At 17.4% G+C, this 23,061-nt stretch overlaps 7 protein-coding genes across 7 annotated transcripts in view; 3 read left to right on the forward strand and 4 right to left on the reverse strand.

Annotated features, from left to right (window-relative positions):
* Positions 1 to 360: 360 nt before the first annotated feature.
* Positions 361 to 2,304, reverse strand: CCT8 (T-complex protein 1 subunit theta, putative; the record flags this gene model as incomplete). The annotated part of the gene is made up of 2 exons (XM_028680198.1): positions 361 to 1,986; positions 2,302 to 2,304. The coding sequence occupies 2 exons, from the start codon at positions 2,302 to 2,304 to the stop codon at positions 361 to 363; spliced, it is 1,629 nt and encodes a 542-aa protein (XP_028531719.1).
* A 646-nt stretch (positions 2,305 to 2,950) lies between these two features.
* On the forward strand, positions 2,951 to 6,088 carry PRELSG_0406100 (conserved Plasmodium protein, unknown function; the record flags this gene model as incomplete). The annotated part of the gene is made up of 1 exon (XM_028680199.1): positions 2,951 to 6,088. The coding sequence occupies one exon, from the start codon at positions 2,951 to 2,953 to the stop codon at positions 6,086 to 6,088; it is 3,138 nt and encodes a 1,045-aa protein (XP_028531720.1).
* Positions 6,089 to 7,032: 944 nt separating this feature from the next.
* On the reverse strand, positions 7,033 to 8,892 carry PRELSG_0406200 (conserved Plasmodium protein, unknown function; the record flags this gene model as incomplete). Its single annotated transcript, XM_028680200.1, has 1 exon — positions 7,033 to 8,892. One exon carries the CDS (start codon positions 8,890 to 8,892, stop codon positions 7,033 to 7,035), a length of 1,860 nt encoding a protein of 619 aa, XP_028531721.1.
* A 1,550-nt stretch (positions 8,893 to 10,442) lies between these two features.
* PRELSG_0406300 (conserved protein, unknown function) lies at positions 10,443 to 10,995 on the reverse strand (the record flags this gene model as incomplete). The annotated part of the gene is made up of 2 exons (XM_028680201.1): positions 10,443 to 10,616; positions 10,705 to 10,995. The coding sequence occupies 2 exons, from the start codon at positions 10,993 to 10,995 to the stop codon at positions 10,443 to 10,445; spliced, it is 465 nt and encodes a 154-aa protein (XP_028531722.1).
* Positions 10,996 to 12,206: 1,211 nt separating this feature from the next.
* PRELSG_0406400 (conserved Plasmodium protein, unknown function) lies at positions 12,207 to 19,756 on the forward strand (the record flags this gene model as incomplete). Its single annotated transcript, XM_028680202.1, has 12 exons — positions 12,207 to 13,289; positions 13,610 to 16,828; positions 17,110 to 17,489; positions 17,559 to 17,708; positions 17,794 to 17,856; positions 17,945 to 18,122; positions 18,306 to 18,350; positions 18,466 to 18,585; positions 18,682 to 18,804; positions 18,892 to 19,024; positions 19,175 to 19,290; positions 19,364 to 19,756. 12 exons carry the CDS (start codon positions 12,207 to 12,209, stop codon positions 19,754 to 19,756), a joined length of 6,003 nt encoding a protein of 2,000 aa, XP_028531723.1.
* Positions 19,757 to 20,176: 420 nt separating this feature from the next.
* Positions 20,177 to 22,097, forward strand: PRELSG_0406500 (conserved Plasmodium protein, unknown function; the record flags this gene model as incomplete). The annotated part of the gene is made up of 5 exons (XM_028680204.1): positions 20,177 to 20,260; positions 20,345 to 20,430; positions 20,521 to 21,282; positions 21,556 to 21,883; positions 22,008 to 22,097. 5 exons carry the CDS (start codon positions 20,177 to 20,179, stop codon positions 22,095 to 22,097), a joined length of 1,350 nt encoding a protein of 449 aa, XP_028531724.1.
* PK7 (protein kinase 7, putative) overlaps positions 22,092 to 23,061 on the reverse strand; it is a gene marked incomplete at both ends in the record, with an annotated part of 1,753 nt that continues 783 nt past the window's right edge. The window contains 3 exons of the mRNA XM_028680205.1: positions 22,092 to 22,175; positions 22,294 to 22,623; positions 22,815 to 23,061. The exon at positions 22,815 to 23,061 is cut by the window's right edge and continues 262 nt beyond it. Coding sequence (XP_028531725.1) covers positions 22,092 to 22,175; positions 22,294 to 22,623; positions 22,815 to 23,061 — 661 coding nt within the window. The remainder of the gene's footprint in view (positions 22,176 to 22,293; positions 22,624 to 22,814) is intronic.

Here is a 23,061-nt window from a genome sequence, read left to right on the forward strand (position 1 = left end):
TAAAATATATTAAGAAATATTAATTGATTATATATTTTTTTATATATGTGTAAAATAAAAAAAAGAAAAGTTCATTACATTTAATACTATTTCTATTGAAAAAAAAAGTATTATTTTTTTAATGTAAAAATAAATAGATAAATAAATAAAATAATAATAATAAAATATATAAAATAACGACATAAATAATGAAATAATGCTACTAATAAAATATGAAATTATAAAGTCATAAAAATATATAAAATTAAGAAACCACGAATTTTTAATTGTGATGTATTCCTTGTGAAATTAAAAAAATATATAATTTTTTTTTTTTTTTTTTTATTAAGATATTAAATAAGTAAAATTTGCTTGAAGTTTCTAGAAGGCTTCATCATAATCTGGATTCTTATCGCGTGGCTTTGGGCCACCTGCGGGTTTAGCTAAAATGATTTGATCAATTTTTAAAATTGTTTGAACTGCATCAATAGCTAAATCAATTGCATATTTTTTACATTTGAAATTATCATAAATGTTGTTTTCTCTAGCTGATGTAGTATGAGAATTATTATTAATATTTATGCAAGATTCAGTATTGCCTTTATTGTGTTCGTTAATAAGTTCATTTAGTACATCAGTACTGTTATATCCACAATTTGTTGCTAGTATTTTAGGTATTACTTGAAAAGACTCTGCAAAAACCTTTACGCTGTAATTATCAACACCTTTTAACTGACAAGCAAATTTTTTTAATCTTTCACAAAGTTGTATTTCTATACAACCCCCACCAAATAAAAAGGAATTATTTTTTATTGCATTTTTTATTGAATTAATACCATCATGTATGCATCTTTCTACTTCATCAAGTAAATTATAAGTAGCTCCTCTTAAAATAATTGTTCCTACTTTTTTATTTTTCGAGTTAATTATCGTAACTTTTTTTGATGCAATTTCTGAAACATATATAGATGATACTTTACCAATTTCTTCAGGTTTTGGTGCAGTTAATCGAACTAAAGAAGAAACATTTAATAATTTGCATATTCTTAATGTTTCGAACTTTGATGTTATTTTTAAGGTCATTATATCGTGTACATCACAAAAATGCTGAGCTATATCAGAAATAGCACCATTTACAATTATAACATCAACACCTTCTTTTTTTATATTTTTTATTATGCATTCCATTTGTTGTTCTTCTCCTTTTGTAAAATTTAATAATTCTTCTGCATTATGTAATAAAACTGTTCCTTTTGTTTCAGTTGTTGCTGCCTCCAATCCACAATTAAGAACAATTACATTAGCATTTTCTTTTTTTTTTATTATTCCATTTGTTTCTTTTGGTATAACCATACCCATTAAAAATTGGGAATCTATTAAATTACCCCCATTTAATTTAGATACCCTTATATTATCAACATCAAAATTTTCAATTTTTTCAGGCATTAATGTTGCTATACATTTTGATAGTAAACTAACAATAAATTCGCAATTATTTGATAAATGCTTTGTAATCATAACTGATTTCACAACTTTTTCAATTTCTTTCTCATTGTAAAAATTCTCTAATTTCCATGCAACTAGTTCTGGTAAAACTCTTTCTATTTCATTATAACCTAATAAAAAACCATTTAATATATCATTGGTATTAAAACCCTGTTGAATTAAAAAACTAGCTTTATCTAGCATTTCTGTTGCCAATGTAAAAACGTAATTTGTGAAATCTCCATATTCATAATTCATTGTTTCTGATAATTTCTTTAAAATATTTACAACAGGATGATTTATTTCTAAATCTTTCAATATCGTAATACAATCACTCGAAACAATTTTTTTATTAATATGATTTATTATTAATTTGTTCATACATTTGGGGCCAAGTGATGTTTGAATAATGCTACTAATTTCTTTACATGCTTCAATATTTTTTAAAATAGTATCCTCATTATTTTTTACAATCCTATACCCATCTTTCAAAATTGAATTTAATCCTAACTTATTAGAAAACTGAAATAAAAAAAAATATATATATATATATATATATATTGGATATATACTTATATTTATATATTTAACTTGAATATTCTTAGATATAATAATGTTAAATAATATTACTTTATAAAACTATTATATAAAAATGCATGCCTTTATAAAAGTAAGAATATATGTGTATACATTAGAAATAAATTCACATTCAAAAAGAAAAAAAATTAAAAAAACATCTATATCTACCTATTATATATATACATGTATATATATAAACAAAATAATATCAGATAATAATGGAAAATTAAAATTTTTTATTTCTATATTTATTTTTACCATTGCTAGTAACTAGTTCTTAAAACAAGTAAAATATGTTGATTTTTTATATAATTATAAAAAATAAATTCAAAACTTTTTGTATATCTAAAGAAACTCTTATACTACACAGATATTCTTTTTTTTTTTTAATTTATAAAAATACAAACATATAATAAATAAAAAATGCATATCCTTTTTCCTTTTATTTTATTTTTGTAATTTTATGAAAATTTAAAAATTTTTTATTTTGTAAATTTTTAATTTGCATAAAAATAATTTTATTTTTTTTTTTTTTAGTAGTGCTTAATATTTAAAATTTTATTTTAAAAAAATTCAATCTTTCTATATATATTTTTTTTTTAAGTTGTAATTTTGAATTGTAATATAAAAAACATATTAAAAGGTGATAATAAAAATTAAAAAATTTTTTTTTTTAATACATACTTGTATATAGAAAAAAAGATTGTTTTTCTTTCTATAAGTCAACTTTATTTTTTCTTTCTTCATAAGCATATTATTTATGTACTTATATATTTGTATGAATTTAATTTTTTTTTAAATATTAAATAAATGCTATAAATATTTTAAAAATATTATAAATTAAATTTTTAAATAATTTTTTGTTTGTTATTTTTTGTTTTTTTTTTTTTTTATATTGAATGAAAAAATGGGTGAAGATAAAGAAAAAATAAATTTTGATAGAGAAAAAAAAATAAGTAGTCTGTCAAAAATATATCATAGAAAATTAGAAACACTACTTATTTATATAAATATTCCTAAAAAAAAGAAAAATAAAATTTATTTTGATGATTTTTTTAATATAAAGGAAATATGTTCTTATATAAATACAATAAATAATGATGAAGAAAACCAAGAAAAAAACTACTTAGATGAAAATAAAGATACAAATGGAAATGACAATTATAATGAAAAAATTAATATAAATGAAGTTATTGAGTCATGTAAAGATGATTATAATGAAAAAAATATTAATATAAATACAGAAAGTGAAATAAAGACAGATAAAAACATTTTTATAAAAAATTTGCTAATATTTTTAAATAATTTAATTATTCTATATTTTACTAAGAGTGATTTAATAGATGTTTGTATAAATAGGAGGAGTTATAATAAGTGCGGTTTTTATGCTTGTGATAACACATTTCTTAATGATATAAATAAAAGTAAATATAAAATTGATGTAAAAAATAAGAATATATATTTAAGAGAATATTATGATCTATTTTGCTCAACTAATTGTATGAATTATAATTTGCACTTATTAAAAGAAATAATAAATAAAACAAAAAATTCTAGAGAAAACTTAGATTGTAAAAAAAAATGCCAGCTTATTCATATAATGTTTTTAACTTTTTTTCCTTTTTTTAAATTTTATGATATAAAATTTTTATTTAATAATATTGATAAAGTAAATATTCAAAATAACAAAATATATATCAAAAATGAGGAATCAAAAAAAAATGAAACAATCACTTCAAAAATAGAAAAAAAAAAAATAAAGAAAGAAAATAATCATTTAAAATCAAATGTATCAAAAAACTCCCCTAGCCACATTTCATTCGTAGTTAAAGAAAACACTAATGATATTGAAGAAGATGAATATAAAAACAACATAAAAGATATTATAAAAGATAATCAAAATATTTTAAAAGAAATTGAGCAAAAAGATAAAATTAATATTACCGAAAAACTAGAAAAAGATGAAGAAAAAAAAAATGATAAGCAAAATAAAGAGGTACATAAAGATAACCAAATAATATTACAGAATAAAAAAAGTAAAACAAAAATAATTAATGGAAAAAACCAAAAAAAAAATAAAAAAGTCAGTTTTAATGAAGATATAAAATTTTACAAATATTATAAAGATGAATGTATTAATGAATTTTGCGTTGATGAAATTTCAGTGAACAAAAAGAATAGTAAAAAGGAGATTAAAGAAAAGAAAATATTAAATAATTTTAATATAGAAGAATTAGAAGAAAATTCCAACACTTTAAATGAACCATTTGATAAACCCAAAGAAATCTTATATAGTTTCGGAAAACGTCCATGTAATAAGTTAATACAAGAATTTGATGATTATTTATATAAATTGAAAGGTAACTCTGATACAGAAAACGAAAAGAAAAATGAAAATTTTTCTAAAGAATTAATTGAAGTTTTAGGCAATGAACATAATTCAAATGTATATGAACATACAGTTGATAAAAAAGAAGTAATAAATAAAAATTTCAATGAATGCACAACTGATAAAATTCATAATATGATAAATAAAAATATAAATGAAGATATATCTGAAAATATAAATGAGAAAAATATTGAAGAAAAAGAAATTTTTTTAAATAAAACAAAAAATACCGAAACAAACGAGAGAAAAGGAAATTCACATAACGAATTGAAGAAAAAATATGAAGAAGTAAAAAATTCCATGTTCACTAACAAAAAATATTCATTCGATAATATATTTGAATCAACAATTTTCGACACTACAAAAATTATAGATTTTAATTATGAAAAACAAGATTTAATAAATTTTGCATCAAAAAAAATGAATGAAATTAATACAAAATACTCCAAAGAAAAAAATGAAAAAAAAATTATTTTATTAAATTCATCAAATGAAAAAAGATATGATAATAAAATAATTGTAAATAATTCGTGTACTCTTAATGAAAATTGTAAAAGTATTTTCAAGTATGAAATTAATAACCAAAATTTAAATGCTGATAGGTATCATAACAAAATATTGCTAGAAAATACGAACAAATTTACTTTTTTTAATGAAAACAAAAAAGACTATGACGAGAAAATTACTGAGTGTTTTGAAAAAAATGAGGTTAATAACAAGAAGAATGACGAAATTAATGAAAAAGTAGATAATGAGATTAATGAAAAAGTTGAAAATGAAATCATTGAAAAAGTTGAAAATGAGATCACTGAAAAAGTTGAAAATGAAATCATTGAAAAAGTTGAAAATGAGATCACTGAAAAAGTTGATGAGATTAATGAAAAAGTTGATAATGAAATTAATGAAAAAGTTAAAAATGAGATCACTAAAAAAGTTGAAAATGAAATGAACAAAAAAAATAATGAACAAAATGATGAAACTGACGAACCAAATAGTGATGAAATAAATGAAAATAATGAAGACTCTGATGAAATTAAACTTCAGAATTTATTATTGGAAAAGAAAAAAAAAATTAGAGAAGAATATATTGAGAGTTTTAAAAAAGATATTGCAGTAGATTTTGATTCATGTTCAGATAGTGAAAATGTTGACAAAGAAGAATTGTTGAAAATAAATGATAGCAAATATATATATAACACAAATAAAGATAATGTTTATGAAAATATATCTTTATATGTAGTTTTATGGGATATATTTACTAATAATATTTCAAAGTATACTGTTCACTTTTTTACAAAGAACGAATTTATTATTCCCAAATCAATAAATGAAGTGGAAAGAGAAAGAAAAAATGAATTTTTATACAACATTTCTCAATATATTCCTACATATATTAATTCTATTTCGTCCATTATTTTAAATATTTGTAGGACTTTTTTATTTCATAGGCCTCTTTTACCTTTCAAAAAAAAAATTTATAAATCAATTATATGCATTATTGCAATTGCACTTAAAAAACATAAATTAGAATTAATTCCTACATGTGAATTAAATAATATAAAAAAGGCAGAATATTATTTAACTTTCAAAAATAAAATTGAACAAGAAGAATTAAACGACTTATCTATGCTTTTTTTTCAAAATAATTTTTATTAGTGAATTAGTTAAAAAAAAAAAAAAAAAATTAATATTATTATATATAGAAATGCATATATGCATTCTTTTTTATGTTTTATTGTAAAATTTAAATTTTAAGTTTTTTTGAATAATCTTATATGAACTACAGTAAAATCATAATATTTATATATGTTAATATAATATATATATATTTTAATAATTCCCTAAAAAATTATAAATTCCTTTTTTAATTTATACTTTTTTTTTTTATCTTTTGATAATTTTTTTTTTTTTGAAATTATATTTGTCTTTATTTTAAAGCTAAAAAAAAAGATATATATATATATATATATATATATATATATATATATATATATATATATATAATTATAATATTTGATTATTTTTTAAATAATTTTATTCCATAGAATATGTTTTTAATGAATCAATAAAAAACTTTTACATAAAATAAAACTTTAACTATTTCATATTTAATAATTTTGTTTTTATGCTTTTTCAAAGATTTCACAAAAGCATTTTAATTAACAAAATACGTTTTTTATAATTTTACATTTAAAAATTTAATCTAAATATTTTTAACACTTATTAACTCATAATTTTTTTTTTTTTTTATAATATTAAAAGTATCTGATTATATCTTAGTCTATTTTTTTGCATAAAATTTAAAATAATTTTGTATGATGAATTTCCTTTATTAAATATATTCAATGTAGAAGAATAAGTTAATTTATAAAATAAAATGAATTCAAAAAAAAAAAAAAAACATAAAAAAAGATACAAATATACTAGCATTAATCAAAATAAATTAATTGTAAATCAATGTAAATATATGTAAGTGTAAACAAATTAATATTAATTACCATAAGACAAATTATAGCTAAATTATCCAAATAAAGTATAGATTGAAATAAGGTAATATAAAACAAATAAAAATTATTTAATTACTTATTTTATTTCTATTATTATATATATATTCTTTTTTTTTCTTGTATACCAATAAAATGCATCCAATAGTTAATTATAAATAATAAAAGAAGTTTATTTATAGGAATAACACTGTGATATATTTTTTCTTCAATAACTAGAACAAAAGAAACAAAATTATTAAGTAGATATTCAAGTGAGATTTTTTTTTCTAATTCATTATTATTTTGATTTTCATTAGGTGTTGATTTTTTTGGAGTTGGAATATTCTGATTTTTTAATATTATCGAATGATATTTTTTATTATTTTCGCTATTTTTTATATCAAAATCACTAAATAATAAAAAATCATCTTTTTTATTTTTGATATAATTGGATAAATTTTTTATTTTTTTATAAGGAAAATTATATTCAAATAAATTAACAAATTTATGTACAGGCAATATATCATCATTCCAACTTTCAAAAAAAATGCTGACCTTTTCAGAAATTTTGAGTCCTTCGGAATACTTTTTAAAAACATTTTTATTATTGATTAATTCTTTAGGTACAGGGCAATAAACATTTTCGTAACTATCTTTATTTATATAAAAATTATTTGATATATTATTTTTTTTACAGTTAATAGTATCTATGTACTTCCACATTCTTACATCTGCGCAATTAGTCTCATTTGATTTAAGCATTAATAAAGTGCTAATATAATTTGTATTTTCTTTTTTATTTTCTTCTATTTTTTCTGTATTGTTCAACATATTAAATAAATTATTCTCTTCTATGTCTTTTTGTATATCTACCTTGGTATAAGAAGACCTCTCTTTTTCTTTATGAAATACAGGTATTAAGTTAAAAGCAAAAATAGTGTATCCATCTTTTAATGTATCTTTTGTAAAAATATGAGCTGACATAACATTAAAAGGATCATATTCGAAAAATTTTGAGTGAAAATGTATAATTGCCATTTTATTTTCATATATACAACTATCATACAATAATTTCTTATACAGAATTGGTATTCTGTTTTGCTGGATTCCTTTTTCTAAATTTAATTGGGAAACAAAATTTAAATTGTTTACATCAATTTCATTTTTATTTTTTCTAAATGAATGATCAATACATTCATCCTTGTAGCACTTAAGAAAATTATAAAAATTTAATTCACTAATATTTTGAAGTTTATAGTCACTTCCTACTGCAATTCTTGAATTTCTTTTATTCTCACTAACAGCATCTTTATAATTCTTGTAAATACTATTGTATAATTTTATAAGCTCTTTGTTTGTATATATATTATTATTTACACTAATATTATACTTTTTACTTTTTACACTTTTACTTTTTAAGCAATGGCCAAAGTCAGTTATTTCAATAACATGTAGTGACAAAAATTTCGAATCCTCAGTTAGTTCTATCCCTGGACGTAACAATTTTATAAGCATCATTTCCTTATTAATAAAAAAAAATAACTGATAAATTCCTTTTTCAAGCTGTGGTAAGAAGCAACTTAAAATATTTTTATAAATTCTGCAAGGTATAATAAAGGATTCTTTTCCTTTTATTTGAATTTCTATCCTTCCTTCTGGTAAATTTTTATTTGCTAGAATAATATTTACTTTTTCTTCACAATTTTCATATATAACGGATGTGTAATTTTCAATTATCAAATAATTTTTACTAGGAAAAAAAATAGAATTTTTATTGTAATAAAAATGACTATTTTCTTGATCATTACATATTTGCTTATAATTTATAGAATAATTATTACATTTTATTGAATCATTACTTTCAATGTTATTTTTTTTTATTAATTCCTCATTTAAAATTATTGATTTGCTGTATTTTTCAAAAATGCTCTTTATCCTATCCCTTAACACATACCTAACTGCTGTAATTTCCATATTAATAAAAAAAAATTAAAAAATAAACAAAAAAAAAAATGAATCGATATATCATACTACAAAATTAGTTAAAAAAAAAAAATGAAGATATAAAAAAAACATTTCATACAAATAAGAAGGTTTATACAAAAAAAAAAAAAAAATTAGACAAAATAGTACATATATAAATATATATTTTTTTAGAATGTTAATTAATAGATTCTTAAAATAACAATTCTATAAACAAAAAAAACAAAAAAAAAAGAGACATTTAGTATGCTTAAATTAATTTTTATAAATATGTAGTTTGATTTAACAATTAAGGAATATTTCAATGGAAATTTCAGAAAAGCAAAAACATTTTCATTAAAAAATTATATTTAAAAAGAGTGTTAATGGAAATGATAAAACAATAACTAAAAAAAAGATAAGAACATTTTTCAAAGAATAAACAGTGAATGAGCCTTTAATTTTAATAAGAGAAAATATAAATATATGTAAATAATAAAAAAGAAAATGCAAATAATAAAATTATGAATAAGAATTTACAGATATAAATTAAAAGTACAAATATAAAATGAAGAAATTATAAATCCTACAAATAAAAATATAGTTAAAAATGCATACTACATAAAAAGTATTTCTGCATAGATAAAATAATTTCACATATTAAACACAATAAATTTTAAATTAAATATAAAAAAAAAGAAAAAATATTAAAGAAAAAAAAAAGTAATATATTTTGTTATTTAACAACTGTATCTACATATATGATCTACTTAAATTCTTTAAAAAAATTTTTTAAGCACCATATTGCAGGTATAAAAAGTTACATTTAATTTATATTTCTTTGTATCTCTAAATTTGTATATTAAAAGATATTTTCTCTTTTAATTTATTATAAAATAAAATAAAAAATATTTTTTTAAATGTTAATTTTATTCCCTATATTCTTTTTTTTCTCTAGTTTTTTTTTTTTATTTCAAAAAAAAAAAAAAAAAAAAATTTATAAAAATAAATGCATTCTGTATTTATATTTAATGAATAATATATACAAATATGCATACTAAATTATTCTTATGTAAAGAATGCTTATGTATTATGTAGAGAATTTAATTTTTAAAAAAAAAAGAAATATAGGGAAATAAAATAAATGAATACTAATGATATAAATAGGAAAATAACTATTTTAAATTTTAAAAAATGTATTTTTTTTTAATAAATAAAATCATTTAAAAATTAATAAAATAGTGAAATTTCTTATAAAAAAAACAAAAATTTACAGTAATACTGGATTATAGGATTTAGAACTTCTATCTTACATTTATATACTTAAAAATATTTATTTTTATTAAGACAATATTCCCTTCAATACTAGATTCAATTTCTATTATTAAAAATAAAAATAATATTTAAATACATAACCCTTCTTTAATTTTATTATTTATATATTATATTTGTAAATTATAAAAGTCTTTAAAAAAAGAAAAACACTAATAATAACAATGTTGATATAATCTTAAAAAATTTATCAAAAATTTAAATAGTATTTTTTTTTTTCATAAGTTATTTTATTTCATTTCTTCCTTTAAAGTTTTATGTAATCTATCAGATATTTCTGGTAGCATAGGTTCATGTTTATCAAAACATTTTACTACACAACTTTCCATTTCTTTTTCTATAGTTGGCCCATCTATATTCGCATTGCTTTTTGCATAATTAGGAGAGTATTTATAAAAACATGACTAAAAAAAAAAAAATGGTAATATATATATATATATATATATATATATATAACAAATATTTATATGAATTTATATTTATTTTTCTAACTTGTTGACAAGATTGTAAATTACTTTGTAAATTTTGCATTTCATTCTGAACTACTTGAACAAATCGTTCCGTTCCTTTTTGACAGTTATTAACACATTTTCCAATTGTTTCAAAGTCGGTATTATATGTATCAAAACAATTAACACAACAAATGAAGGATTTTTTTTGAAATGGTAAGCTTTCTGTGCTTATGTTATTTAATATGTTATCTATTTTTGATTGAAATTCATTTGTTCTTTTCGTTAAATTAGTGATCATATGATTTGTAGAAGGGCTACTTAGAAATGACATTTTTTTAATTTTTATTTTATTATTTTGCTTTGTTATAATTTGCTCTTTGTTTTCTACTTCTATAATATTTTATCTACCTTTTGTTTTATTTTTTTTTGTTTTTTTTTTTTTTAAATATTATATAATTGATAATAAGATTAAAGAAAAAACGGCCTTCAGCTTAAAAAATAGATGTAAAGAAAAAAAAAAATAGAAAGTTTTAAAGAATGAAGCAAATAAAATAAAAACTCATAGTTATATAAAATGAAAAGAAAAGAAGAAAATAATCAAAAAGTAAATAAATAAAAAATAAAAAATTATATTATTTATTAGGAGAAAATAAGAATTTTATTAAAAATTATATATAACAAAATCATATAATTAAAAAAAAAAAAGTTATTAAAATTTTTAAAAATGAAAAGAAACTTCAAAATTGTATAGTAATATACGCTACAAACATAACAAATTGTCGTTTTTATAATAATTTAATAATAAAAATTAAAAAAAAATAAACAAAATGAAAAATAAAAAAATCGTAAATAATTAATAAATAACTTTTATAATTAATGTAAAAAGTTAAAAATAAAAAAAAAAAAAAAAAAAATTTTAAGTAGCAAATATTTTTAAAAATAGTTTAAAAAGTTACTACTTTTTACGTTATTTTTTAATGTTTTACAAATAAAGAATAACAAGATAAAAAAAAAAAAAAAAAAATTTAGTATTAAGAATGGTTTTTAAGCCTCAAACATAAACAAATTCGCCTAAATATATATATTATATTTATTATTTTTTTGAAAAATTTTAATATTTTTCTTTGTGAAAATGAAAATCTTTTTAATTATTATTTAAATAATATAAAAACATATTGAAAGTTCTAGAGATAAAACTGATATAATGTCTTTTTTTTTTTTTTTTTTTTTTTTATTAAAGATAACTTCCTACCATAACATTTAATATAAAAGACAAATAAAAAAAAAAAAAGTTTTTTTAAATATATATATATATAAATTAAATATAGTCTATATATTTCTCTTCATGAAATAAAAACATATGGAGTTACAATTTCTCTCTTATTTAGTATATTAAATTAATTATTTAATAATTCAATTAATCTTTTCTTTTTTCTTTTTTCTTTTTTCTTTTTTCTTTTTTCTTTTTTCTTTCTTTTTTTTTTTTGTTTTTTATAATTTTTATTCATTGATTATAAAAGTTTATTTTTACTTTAAACAACTATGCAATATAATTTGGAGACTAATTTTCAATTCATAAGTAGCCATGTCTTTTGTTTTTTAAATGATAATAACATATGTTTCCTTGATTTAGTAAAAAATGAAAAAAAATATTTATGTATTATTTCTAATGACAACTTAAAAGAGGTTCAATATGAATCGGAAAATTCAAAAGATTTAAAAAAAGAAATAAAAATAAAGTTAATAAAGAGTATAGATAAAAAAGTAAATCATACATATCATATAAAGAGTTTTTTTTGTAATAAGCTAAATCGTTCCTTAGTATTAGTCATTAATAACAATTTTATTAATATACTATATTATATTACATTTGAGAATGATGACTTGAATTATTTTGAAGTAAATTTCACAAAAGAAATAAAATCACTAATAAAAGACATTATATTAACAAATGATAACATTTTTGTTTTATTAAAAAGAGAAGAAAATAAAAAAAATGAAAGTACCTTTAATAAAATAAAATTAAATAACCAAGAAAATAATATAATAAATATCGATGAAAATGAAGAAAAAGAAAGCGTAGTAAGTTGTAGTAACACAACTAATATGAATGCTAATATTTCTAACAATGTAAATATAAGAAATAATAATAAAGAATATTTTATTTATATATTTCAATTATTAAATAAAAAAGAAGTAACTTTAAAAAAAGTTCTCATTCCAAATATTTCTATAAATATAAAAAAAATTATCTTATGCCCTTATGACGAAAGTAAGATTATTCTATTATCAAAAAAAAGTATTGTTTTTAGTACCTTGAATAAAAATTCCGTTAATTTAAAAAATATAAACGTATCAAAAGAGTTGATTTTTAATGATTTAATTATTACAGCAACATGGATAGATTTCTATATATTTATTATATGCTTTTCAAATAATAAGCTTCTCTTTTTTAATTTTTCAAATGGTTACAGACACTTCTTATGTTTTAAATGCTTCAATAATTATTCCAAAATAACATCTTTGTTTTATAAACAAAACTATTTATTTATTTCATTTAAAACAAAAGAAATTATATGTTTTAAAATAAATTACGACTCAATGCCCCTTCATATTTTTAAAAAAGTAACACATTAAGATAAATATTCAACATGAAAGAAAACAAATTAGATTATTCTTTTAATGAGATAAATATATGAAAAAAATGTATTTTAAGAAAAAAAAAAAAAAGTGTAAATTATATAATTAACAATAATTAGAATGTATAGAAATAATTTTATGTATATAAAAAAAAAAAAAAAATCAAATCAAAAGATTAGAAGTAAATTGTTAATAAACTATAGAGAATTATATTTACATAAAATAAGCAAACATAATTAGATTAATATAAAACTTATTTTTCTCTTTTTTTTTAAAAAATACAAATGCAATGTTTTACTTTTTAGGTTAATTCTGTTGAAGGAAATTACATAAATGTTAAATATTTATTTAAAAAAAATAAAAAAGTTAAAAAGAAAAATATAAATAAAATCGAATGTTCTATTAATAATAAGAACTTAATAAAGGGCAAGAATAGTGATGAACTATATTTAGCTACTTTAGATATAAATAAAAATAATAAAAACATACTCAAAGAATTTAAAAACAAAGAAATTTATACTAGAGATAAAAATTATAAGAAATATATTTTTAATACATATAAAAATACCTTTGACAATATTTTAAATGAAATAAACGAAATAGAAAGTAAATTAAATTCAAAAAATTGCAATTTATTAACTTCACAAGATAAAAGAACAAATAATTTTAAAAGAACTATGAGTAGTAACACTCTAAGAGTATATAATGCTTATTTTGATTCAGATTTATTCTCGAAATGTAATTATGATAATAATAATAATAATAATAATAATAATAATAATAATAATTATAATAATTATAATAATTATAATAATAATAGCGATAATATCTTTGATTTTCATAAATTAAAAAAGAAAAAAAAAAAAAAATTTTCTAATTTTAATTATGATGAGGAAAAAATAATTGATTTTCTTGGTGTTGTTTCAATAATCAATTTACAGAAATATTTAGTTAACGAAATTAATAATTTTTATATTTTTTTAAATTATTTATTTATTTTATTGGACAGTGGCTTATTATATTATACTAAAAATTTCAATGAAAAAAATCTTAATTTACAAGAATTTTCTAACTTTTATTTTTGTTCTCATTATTCATTAAATAAAATTGTTGATATAAAAATAAAAAATTCTGAAATATATACTTTAGATAATCTGCATATATTAAAGAACTATTCCTTAAGAAATAACCAATTAAATATCATTTATACAAAAGAGAAGATAAGACATTTTAACTGTTTTTCAATTTTGGAAGGAAACATTTGCTTATTTTTATCTTTAAGTGATGGTTCGTTTTATATTATTAATGTAAGTAATCATAAAATTTTGCTATATAACAAACTAGAAAATTTTTTGAATAAAAGAACTGTTTTAAATAAACATATTGAATGTAGCATCTTTAATAAATTAAATGAACATATTCTTAATGGATATTTTAAAATAGAAAATTACTTTATTTATTTTTATTTGATTTATTCAGTATCACATCGAAAATTATTTATTTACTTTATTTATAAAATCAATATAAAAAAATTGTTTAGAAATATAGAAGAGTGTTTATGTATTGAAAAAAAAAATAAACTAACTTATTTGCTACCCAATTTTTCTATATATAAAAATGATCAACATGATTATTTTTGTTTTTTATCATCGGATGAAAGTTTAAGAGACTTTTATTTTTTTTTTATCGAATTAGCAAATGAGGAAGATATAGAAAAAAAAAATAAAATAAATGTCTTTTTTTATCCTATTAAACAAAAAAATATTGTTTATGGGAAGATAATAGGAAATTATTTAATTATAATTGATTATTTTTTAAAAATATATTTTTTTTATATAAAAGATATTTTTTGTGATTATACAAGTAATATTCAGAATGATAATTTTGCATTAATTGAAAGTAAAGAAAATTTTGTATATAGAATAAAAAAAAAAGGTGGATTAATTAAAGAAAGTAATAATATGGTTAATTGTGATATAGAAGATACTATAGAAAAGTTTTTTTTAAAAAGAAGAAAAAAAAAAGAAAGAAGTGATAAGGATTTCAAAAATAAAAAGACAGAAACAAATATATATCCCTTGGAATTAGGAGAAATAGAATTTCGTTTAAATATAAATAAAGAAAAATTACAATTTATAAATGAAAGAATGGAAGATAAAAATATATGCCATTTGGACATTATTACTAGTGAAAATGTTTTAATAACTTTTTCTTTTAATTGTCTTTCTTATCCTTTTGAAATAAAGTCACAAATTGACATGAGTATTCAACCTTATCTAGAAAAAATAAATTCTTTTTATCAAATAAAAATAAAAAATAAAATGTATTACTTATTTTTAAATAATAAAAAGCATCTTCATTTAAAAGAAAATATATCTTCAAGCTATGTGGATAAAGTAGAAGGAAAAAATAAAATAAAAAGAGAGAACAATAGCATTATTTTAAATAATAATTTAGCAAATTCATGCTTTAGAAGTATTTTTACTAAAAATGATGATGAAAAATTATGTTTTTTTTTAAATGAATTAAGTGATCCTTATTTTTATTCTGATGAAATGTATTTCTGTCTAAAAAACTTTAATATAAATTTTTTTAAAATTACTAATACTTCATGTAGAAAAAATATTTATAACAAAAGAAAAAAAAATTTTTATGATATAATTTCAGCAGAAAATAATAAACAAAAAAAAAAAAAAAAGGAGAAATCAGAAAATAAAATTGTATCAAAAACAACCAATTTTTTTTTCGATAGTGAGTCTATCATATTTACATTTCTTAATGAAAATAATTATAAATTTTCTTTTTCATCGTGTTTAAAAAATTACAAAAATAAATTTTATTTATGTGATTTATATAAAAAAACAAAAGAAGAAAAAGAACAAATTAATGATTTAAGAAACCAACTAAAAAAGTTAATAGATGAAAACAACAAAAATACCTTTGTAAAATTAGATAGAAATACATTTTTTTTTGATAAAAAGCATATTAATGAGTCAGAAATACTTATCAGCGAGTTTGAACAAATCAAAAGAATGTTTGAAAAACAAAAAAAAGAAAAAGAAAGAATCATAAAAAAGTTAGAATATAAATGTAATATATTGAATGAAATAGATTTCTTGTATGGATTTAATAATAAATCATATATAGCAAATACGTATAAAAAAAAAAATACTAACTGTTGTTTTATGTATAAAAATAAAATAAAATTTTTAAGATTTCTTCAAATCAAAGAGTTATATTTTTTACAAAATGTTGATAAGAATAATGCTTTATTTTTTTTGAAAACTCAAAAAGATTACATTGATCGCTATTTAGAAGATTTTTCTTCTGTCTTTTTTATACATTATTATCCATGTGCTAATATTAATTTGAATTTTCTATATTCTAATTTATTTAGTTCAAATGCTTCAGATACTGAAATAGACAGTGTTCAATGGAATTATTTATTATATTATCCCTATGAATTGTTTACAAATTCAAGAAAAAGGATTCAATGCTACGTTTTGCAGTTACTAATGGATCAAGTAAATATTTTATTTCATTTTTATTTCATTTTCATTTCTTTTATTTATTTATTTATTTTTATTTTATTTTATTTTTTTTATTTCTTTTCATTTTTATTCAATTTTTATCTCACAATAAATTAGAATTATTTTATATTTATTTAATTTAATAAAAATGTTTTCTATTATAATAATAATCATTTTATATTGTATTACATAAATATACTTTATATTTTTTTTTTTAATTATTTTATATAAATGTCATTTTAATGAATTTTTTTTTTTTTAATACTTTTTTATAGCAAAGAAAAAAATTTCATATGAATTTTCTAAATTTAAAAGAAGAAAAAAAGAATTATTTAAAAGAAATATATTTCTTATCAAATAGACTTAAATTGTGTTTAGAAGAAATAGAAAAATATATGACAAAATCTTTTTCTTATAAGATTGATATAAACTTGTTTAAAAAAGATTACATAAAGAAAGAAAAAAATGAAGTAAATATTTCTAATGTATTTGATCCATATATTTTTTTAAAAATACAGTTAAATAAATTAAAAATGGAAAGTGAAAATAAGTATAACTCAATATTAGACAATAATGAAAATATTAATAATTTAAACGAAAAAAAATCATATGGATTTTTTAACTTAAAAAAGGAATCAAACAATATTACTGAAAAGTTATATATATATATTAATTTTTTTATTACAACTTTTCATAGTTGTTTCTTCTTTTTTTACTTTTTTAGATACATTCTAAAAAATAACACAAATAATGAATATAATGAAAATGATCAAAAAAATAAAACTTGTGACAATATAAATTCAGAAAATTCAGATATATATGAAAAAAAAAAAAATGATATTAAGAATAAAATTATTGATATAAAAAATTACATGTTAATTTATTTATTTTATGAATGTTTTATTTTAATTTTTATTTATTAATCTATTTCCTCTAATTTTTTTTTTTTTTTATTATAGATATCAAATAAATGAGCAATGTGAAGAATTTAACGAAAAATTAAAATTATTACAAAAAAAAAAGTAATAAACAAAAAATTAATTAACAGAACCAAAAAGAATCTTTTATTATCTAATAAATTATTTTATTGTATTTTTTTATTTTTTTTAGATATAACATACATAAACTAATAATATTACATGAATTTTATTGTATTTCTATATATGCACTTTTAAAAAATGAAGAAAATAAAACAAAAATTTTAGAAAATACAGAAAAGAAGCAAACTAAAGTCGAAATTCTTTTAAAGGAGCTTAGCATTTTATTAAAAAATATGAATTTATTAGAGGTAAAAAAAAAATATATATATAAAAAAAAGTACATCTTTATGTAATTATAAGAAATAAAATAAAGTAAAATATATATAATAATAATAATAAAGAATGGTAATGCTAATACAATTATAAATTATCTAATAGAATAAAATTTTAATTTATATATTTAAAAAAAAAAATTTGTTTTTTTTATTTAGGTTGATAATGAATTGCTACAAGAAAAGAAGAAACTTATAATAGAAGTAGAAAAAAGAAAATATATAAAAAATTAATTAATAACATATATATATATATATATATATATATATATATATATATATATATGTATTTTATTCTTTTTTTTCTCTGTCTTATCAGAAGTACAATAACAATTTAAAATTAAACGAATTGTTAATAGATAAAAAAAAAAGTTTTGAAAAAAAGTTTGTACACGAATGTTTGAATTTTGACGTTTTAGTAGAACAAAAATATGAAAATGTAAGAAATAAAAATTCCAAATATAGAATAAAAAAATAAATTTAAAAATATTACAAATTATATATTTTTAATGGATATATACTTTTATTTTATTAGGTTATTGGCTATGATTTTGATTCAAAAAAAAATATTTTTTTAAAAAAAAAGGTTATTCAAAAACATGTATTGGAAGTTAATCAAATAATACTTGAAAATTTTGAGTTGCAACAAAATATTACAGTAATAAAAATATATATATCTTTATAAACTATTACCTTTTTATATATATATGCTTATGTATTTTTTTTTTTTTTTTTTTCTTTTTAGAAAATAAAAGAAGAAATTTATAAAAATAAAATTAAAAATAATTATTTAAATTTTTTAATAACTGATTTAGACGAAAGTATTAATGATGTTAAATATTTAAAACAGAACTGCGAGTTTTTATCTTGTGATATAAGTAACAAATAAATATACTCATTCATATATATAGATACTCAATTATTATAATTTGATATATTAAATAGAAATATAAAATTATTCCTATTTATATAATATTATTTGCAAATAACATAAAAAAAAATATATAATAAATTATATATTTTAACAGATAATGTAATGAGTTCATTAGAAAAAAAAAAAAATGATAGAGAAAGTATTTTCAAAATATCAGAGAATAAATTAAGAGAACAAATAAACCTTGTTGATTCAAAAATATTAGCAATAGTAACTTCAAAAAATTAAGATATTTTAATTTTAAAATTTTAAATTCCTTTATTTATTTTTTTTTTTTCTAAAGAAAAATGAAAATATCATTTTGGAAGAAAATATGCAAAGTCTAATAAAAGATATAAATGAAATATACTTACAAAGAGGTAATTCAAATTTTCTATTAAAAATCGATTCCTTAGAATTTCTAAAAGAAGATGAAGAAAAAGAAGCAGATGTAGAAAAAGAAGAAGAAATAGAAAAACAAATAAAGGTAGAAACAGAAATAGAAGGGATAAAGGAAGAAGAAAAAGCAGAAGTAAAAGAAGCAAAAGAAGTAGAAGAAAAAATAGATAATAAAAAAGGAGAGAATGAAAAGAATAAAAATGAAAAAAAAGGGGAAGAAGATAAAAAAAAATTAAAAATACTGTGTACAAATGATATTTACGAAAAAAGTGTTTTATTAAAAAAAAAGTATAAATAGAATTATAATTTATCATTTTTTTTTCCTTTGTTTGTAAAAATAAAATTTTTTATATTTTATATTTCTATTTTTTCTTTCCAATAATTTTTATTTTTTTTTTTTTTTTTTTTGCGCCAATATTTTTTAAATTTTACATTAAAGATAATATATAAGTTCTCAACTTTTTTTTTTTTTCTAAAATAAAACAAAAAAAAAAAAAATTATTTAAATTAAAATATACATCTAAAATCGTCATAGTAGAATATATAAACTTAATATAATTAAATACATATTTGAAAAATATTTTGTATTAGACACTTTTCATGAATTTTATTAAGAAACTTTAAAACATTATAATTATTTTTTTTTTATTTCATTTTCTTATGCTTTTTACAATTTTCTAAATTTTTATCTAGAATTTTTTTTTTATATATATATATAATGAAGAAAGATATTGATTATTTACTGAAATCTGAAGAAGAAAAAGAACAAGGAAACATTTTTTTTAAAAGTGAAGATTATGAAGTAAAAATATACGCCATTTAAATATATTTTAATGTGAAATATTGATATTTATATATATATATATATATTTTTAAATATTTTTAGTTAGCGATTTTTCATTATACGAGAAGTATTAATTATGCACCAGAAAGCTCTATTTTATATACTAATAGATCACTGGCATATTTTAAGTACTAAAAAAAAAAAATAAAATAAATAAATAAAAGAGAAAAAAAAATAGAATAAAAAAAAAAATTATATATATTTTATTATTTTCAAAGAATTGGATATTTTGATAAGAGTTTAGAGGATGCTTTGAAAGCACAAAAATTAGACGAAAATAATTTAAAAAGTTATTATAGAATATGCGAAATATATAAAGCTTTAAATGATGAAGAAAATTATAAAAAATATTTAGAATTATACAATAATAAGAGAAATAAAGGTAGTAAGAATAAAAATGGAAATTGTAAGGATTCAAGATTACAAGAGCAAAATAAGAACTTTTCTGAAAAGGACAATTTGGAAAATAAAATTACAAACAAATTAGAAATAAAAAACAATGAAATAAAAAAAATTGAAATTAAAAAAAGTAATGAACTTATAAATTTAGGAGAAAATAATGAAAAAGATAAATTTTTATTTTTTAATAGATTAGAAAATAAAGATATAGAAAAAAGTATAAAATTTGAAAAAGAAAAATATAAAAATAACTTTTTAATTGAAGAAGTTTATGATTTTAAAATAAAAGAAGAGAAAAAAATAGTAGATAATAATAAAAAAAAATATATCATTCTAGACAATTATGTTCTAGATGATAATGCTATTTATGATGATATATATGATTCTTTGAATAAATTCAAGAACTTATTTTTAGAAAATGTACCATTAGCTGTTCATATTCAAAAAGAGTCAAAAATAAAAAAAAATTATGAGAAGTATGATATAGAATTTTTGAAAAATAAAGCAGATAATTTATTTTCACAAAAAAAATTTTATACAGCTATCGAAATATACAATGATATAATACATAGTTATCAAAAGTAAGAAAAAAAAAATATAATAAAAGATAAAAAGGTGCTATATGTGCTTTAATGTTATCTAATTAACATCATAAAAGAATAATTTTTTTCAGCTTTAAGAAATACTATATTTGTTTAATGCTTTATATATATGTATGTATATATATATATATATATATATTTTTGTATTGTTGTTGAACATTTATTTCATTTTATTAATTTTAATTTTATTTTTTATTTTTTACAAATTTCCTAAATTTTCGATTTTTGTATTTTTTTTTTTTTTTTTCTTAGTGAAAAAAGTATATATTATTGTACCATTTTAAGTAATAGGAGTGCTTGTTTTATTGAAATGAAAAAAATAAGAAGTTCTTTATGTGACATATGCAAAACTTTAAATATATTATTCTCTTTTTTTGAAGAACATAAAGAAAATATAAAAAAAAAATTAATTGAATTGGAAGAAAAAAAAAAAGAAATGTTTGAAATAGATTTAAAAATTTATAAAGATTTTAAAGGAATATATCATCATGCTCATAAACTATTAATTAAATTATTATTTAGATATATTAAATTTTGTCATCTTCACAAAAAAAAATTTAATATCCCTTCATTAGATCAAGTAAGGAAAAAAGAAAAGAAAAGAAAATATATATAAAAACATAAAAAAATTAACAAAAAAAAAAAAAAAATTATATCTTTAATTTTTCTTTATTTTTTTATTCTATTTTTATAATTTTCTGTAGGTAGACATATTAAGCAAATTGAAAGGAAAACATTACATAAATACTAATGAACTGGAAAAATTGAAAAACACTATTTATTCAAAATTATAATTTATTTTTTTTTTTATAAATTTCTTTAGAATAGTCTTCAATGTATTTATAATTTACGTCACTAAGCCAATTATTTTTCTAAAAAAAAAAAAAATTATATATATAATATATAATATATATATATATATATATATATATATATATATATATATATATATATATATATATATATATATATGCTTTGTCAATCTCTTACTAATGCTTGTTCAGAAGTATATCTTTCATTTGGATTTTTTTTTAGAATACATTTCAAAAAGTTGATATCTTCGTTTGTTAAGGAGTTACTAGAACAATCACATTTTTTTTTTGTTAATTGAAATAAAAAATAATTTCTATCTTTATGATATTCAATTTCCCCTTTTCCTATATCATTGAATAATTGAATTAATGAATTCTTCGCTCTAAATGGCAAAACACGATAAAATAAAGCATATAAGCATATTCCTAAACTCCAAATATCCACTTTTTCACCATCGTAACAGGATTCTTTAGAAAAAAATTCAGGTGGCATAAACTCATATGTACCCTTTAAAAAAAAAAATTACTCAATTTCGTTTTTCTATGTTGCCTTTTTTCATTTATTTTTATATATATTACTAATTTATTTTTTTTTTTTTTTTTTTTTTGTCTTTTATTACATTTTATTATTATTTTATTTCATTATAAATATATATATATATATATATATATATATTTTTTTTTATTTATATTATTTACTTTTGTTCCTTTTATTTTTTTATTAAACATATATTGTGATTCTCCATAATCACATAATTTAATTCTGCCATTTTTGTTTAATAAAATATTAGAAGGTTTAACATCTCTATGGCAAATGTTTTTTGTTTTATGAATGTATAGGAAAGATTTTAAAATATTTTTAATTATACATTTTATAACAACTATAGGAATAAAAAACATTTCTTCTTTATCTAAAACATAAAAAAACTCATCAAATTTTAATATA

This window comes from Plasmodium relictum (assembly GCF_900005765.1).
Source record: "Plasmodium relictum strain SGS1 genome assembly, chromosome: 4".
NCBI lineage: Eukaryota > Apicomplexa > Aconoidasida > Haemosporida > Plasmodiidae > Plasmodium > Plasmodium relictum.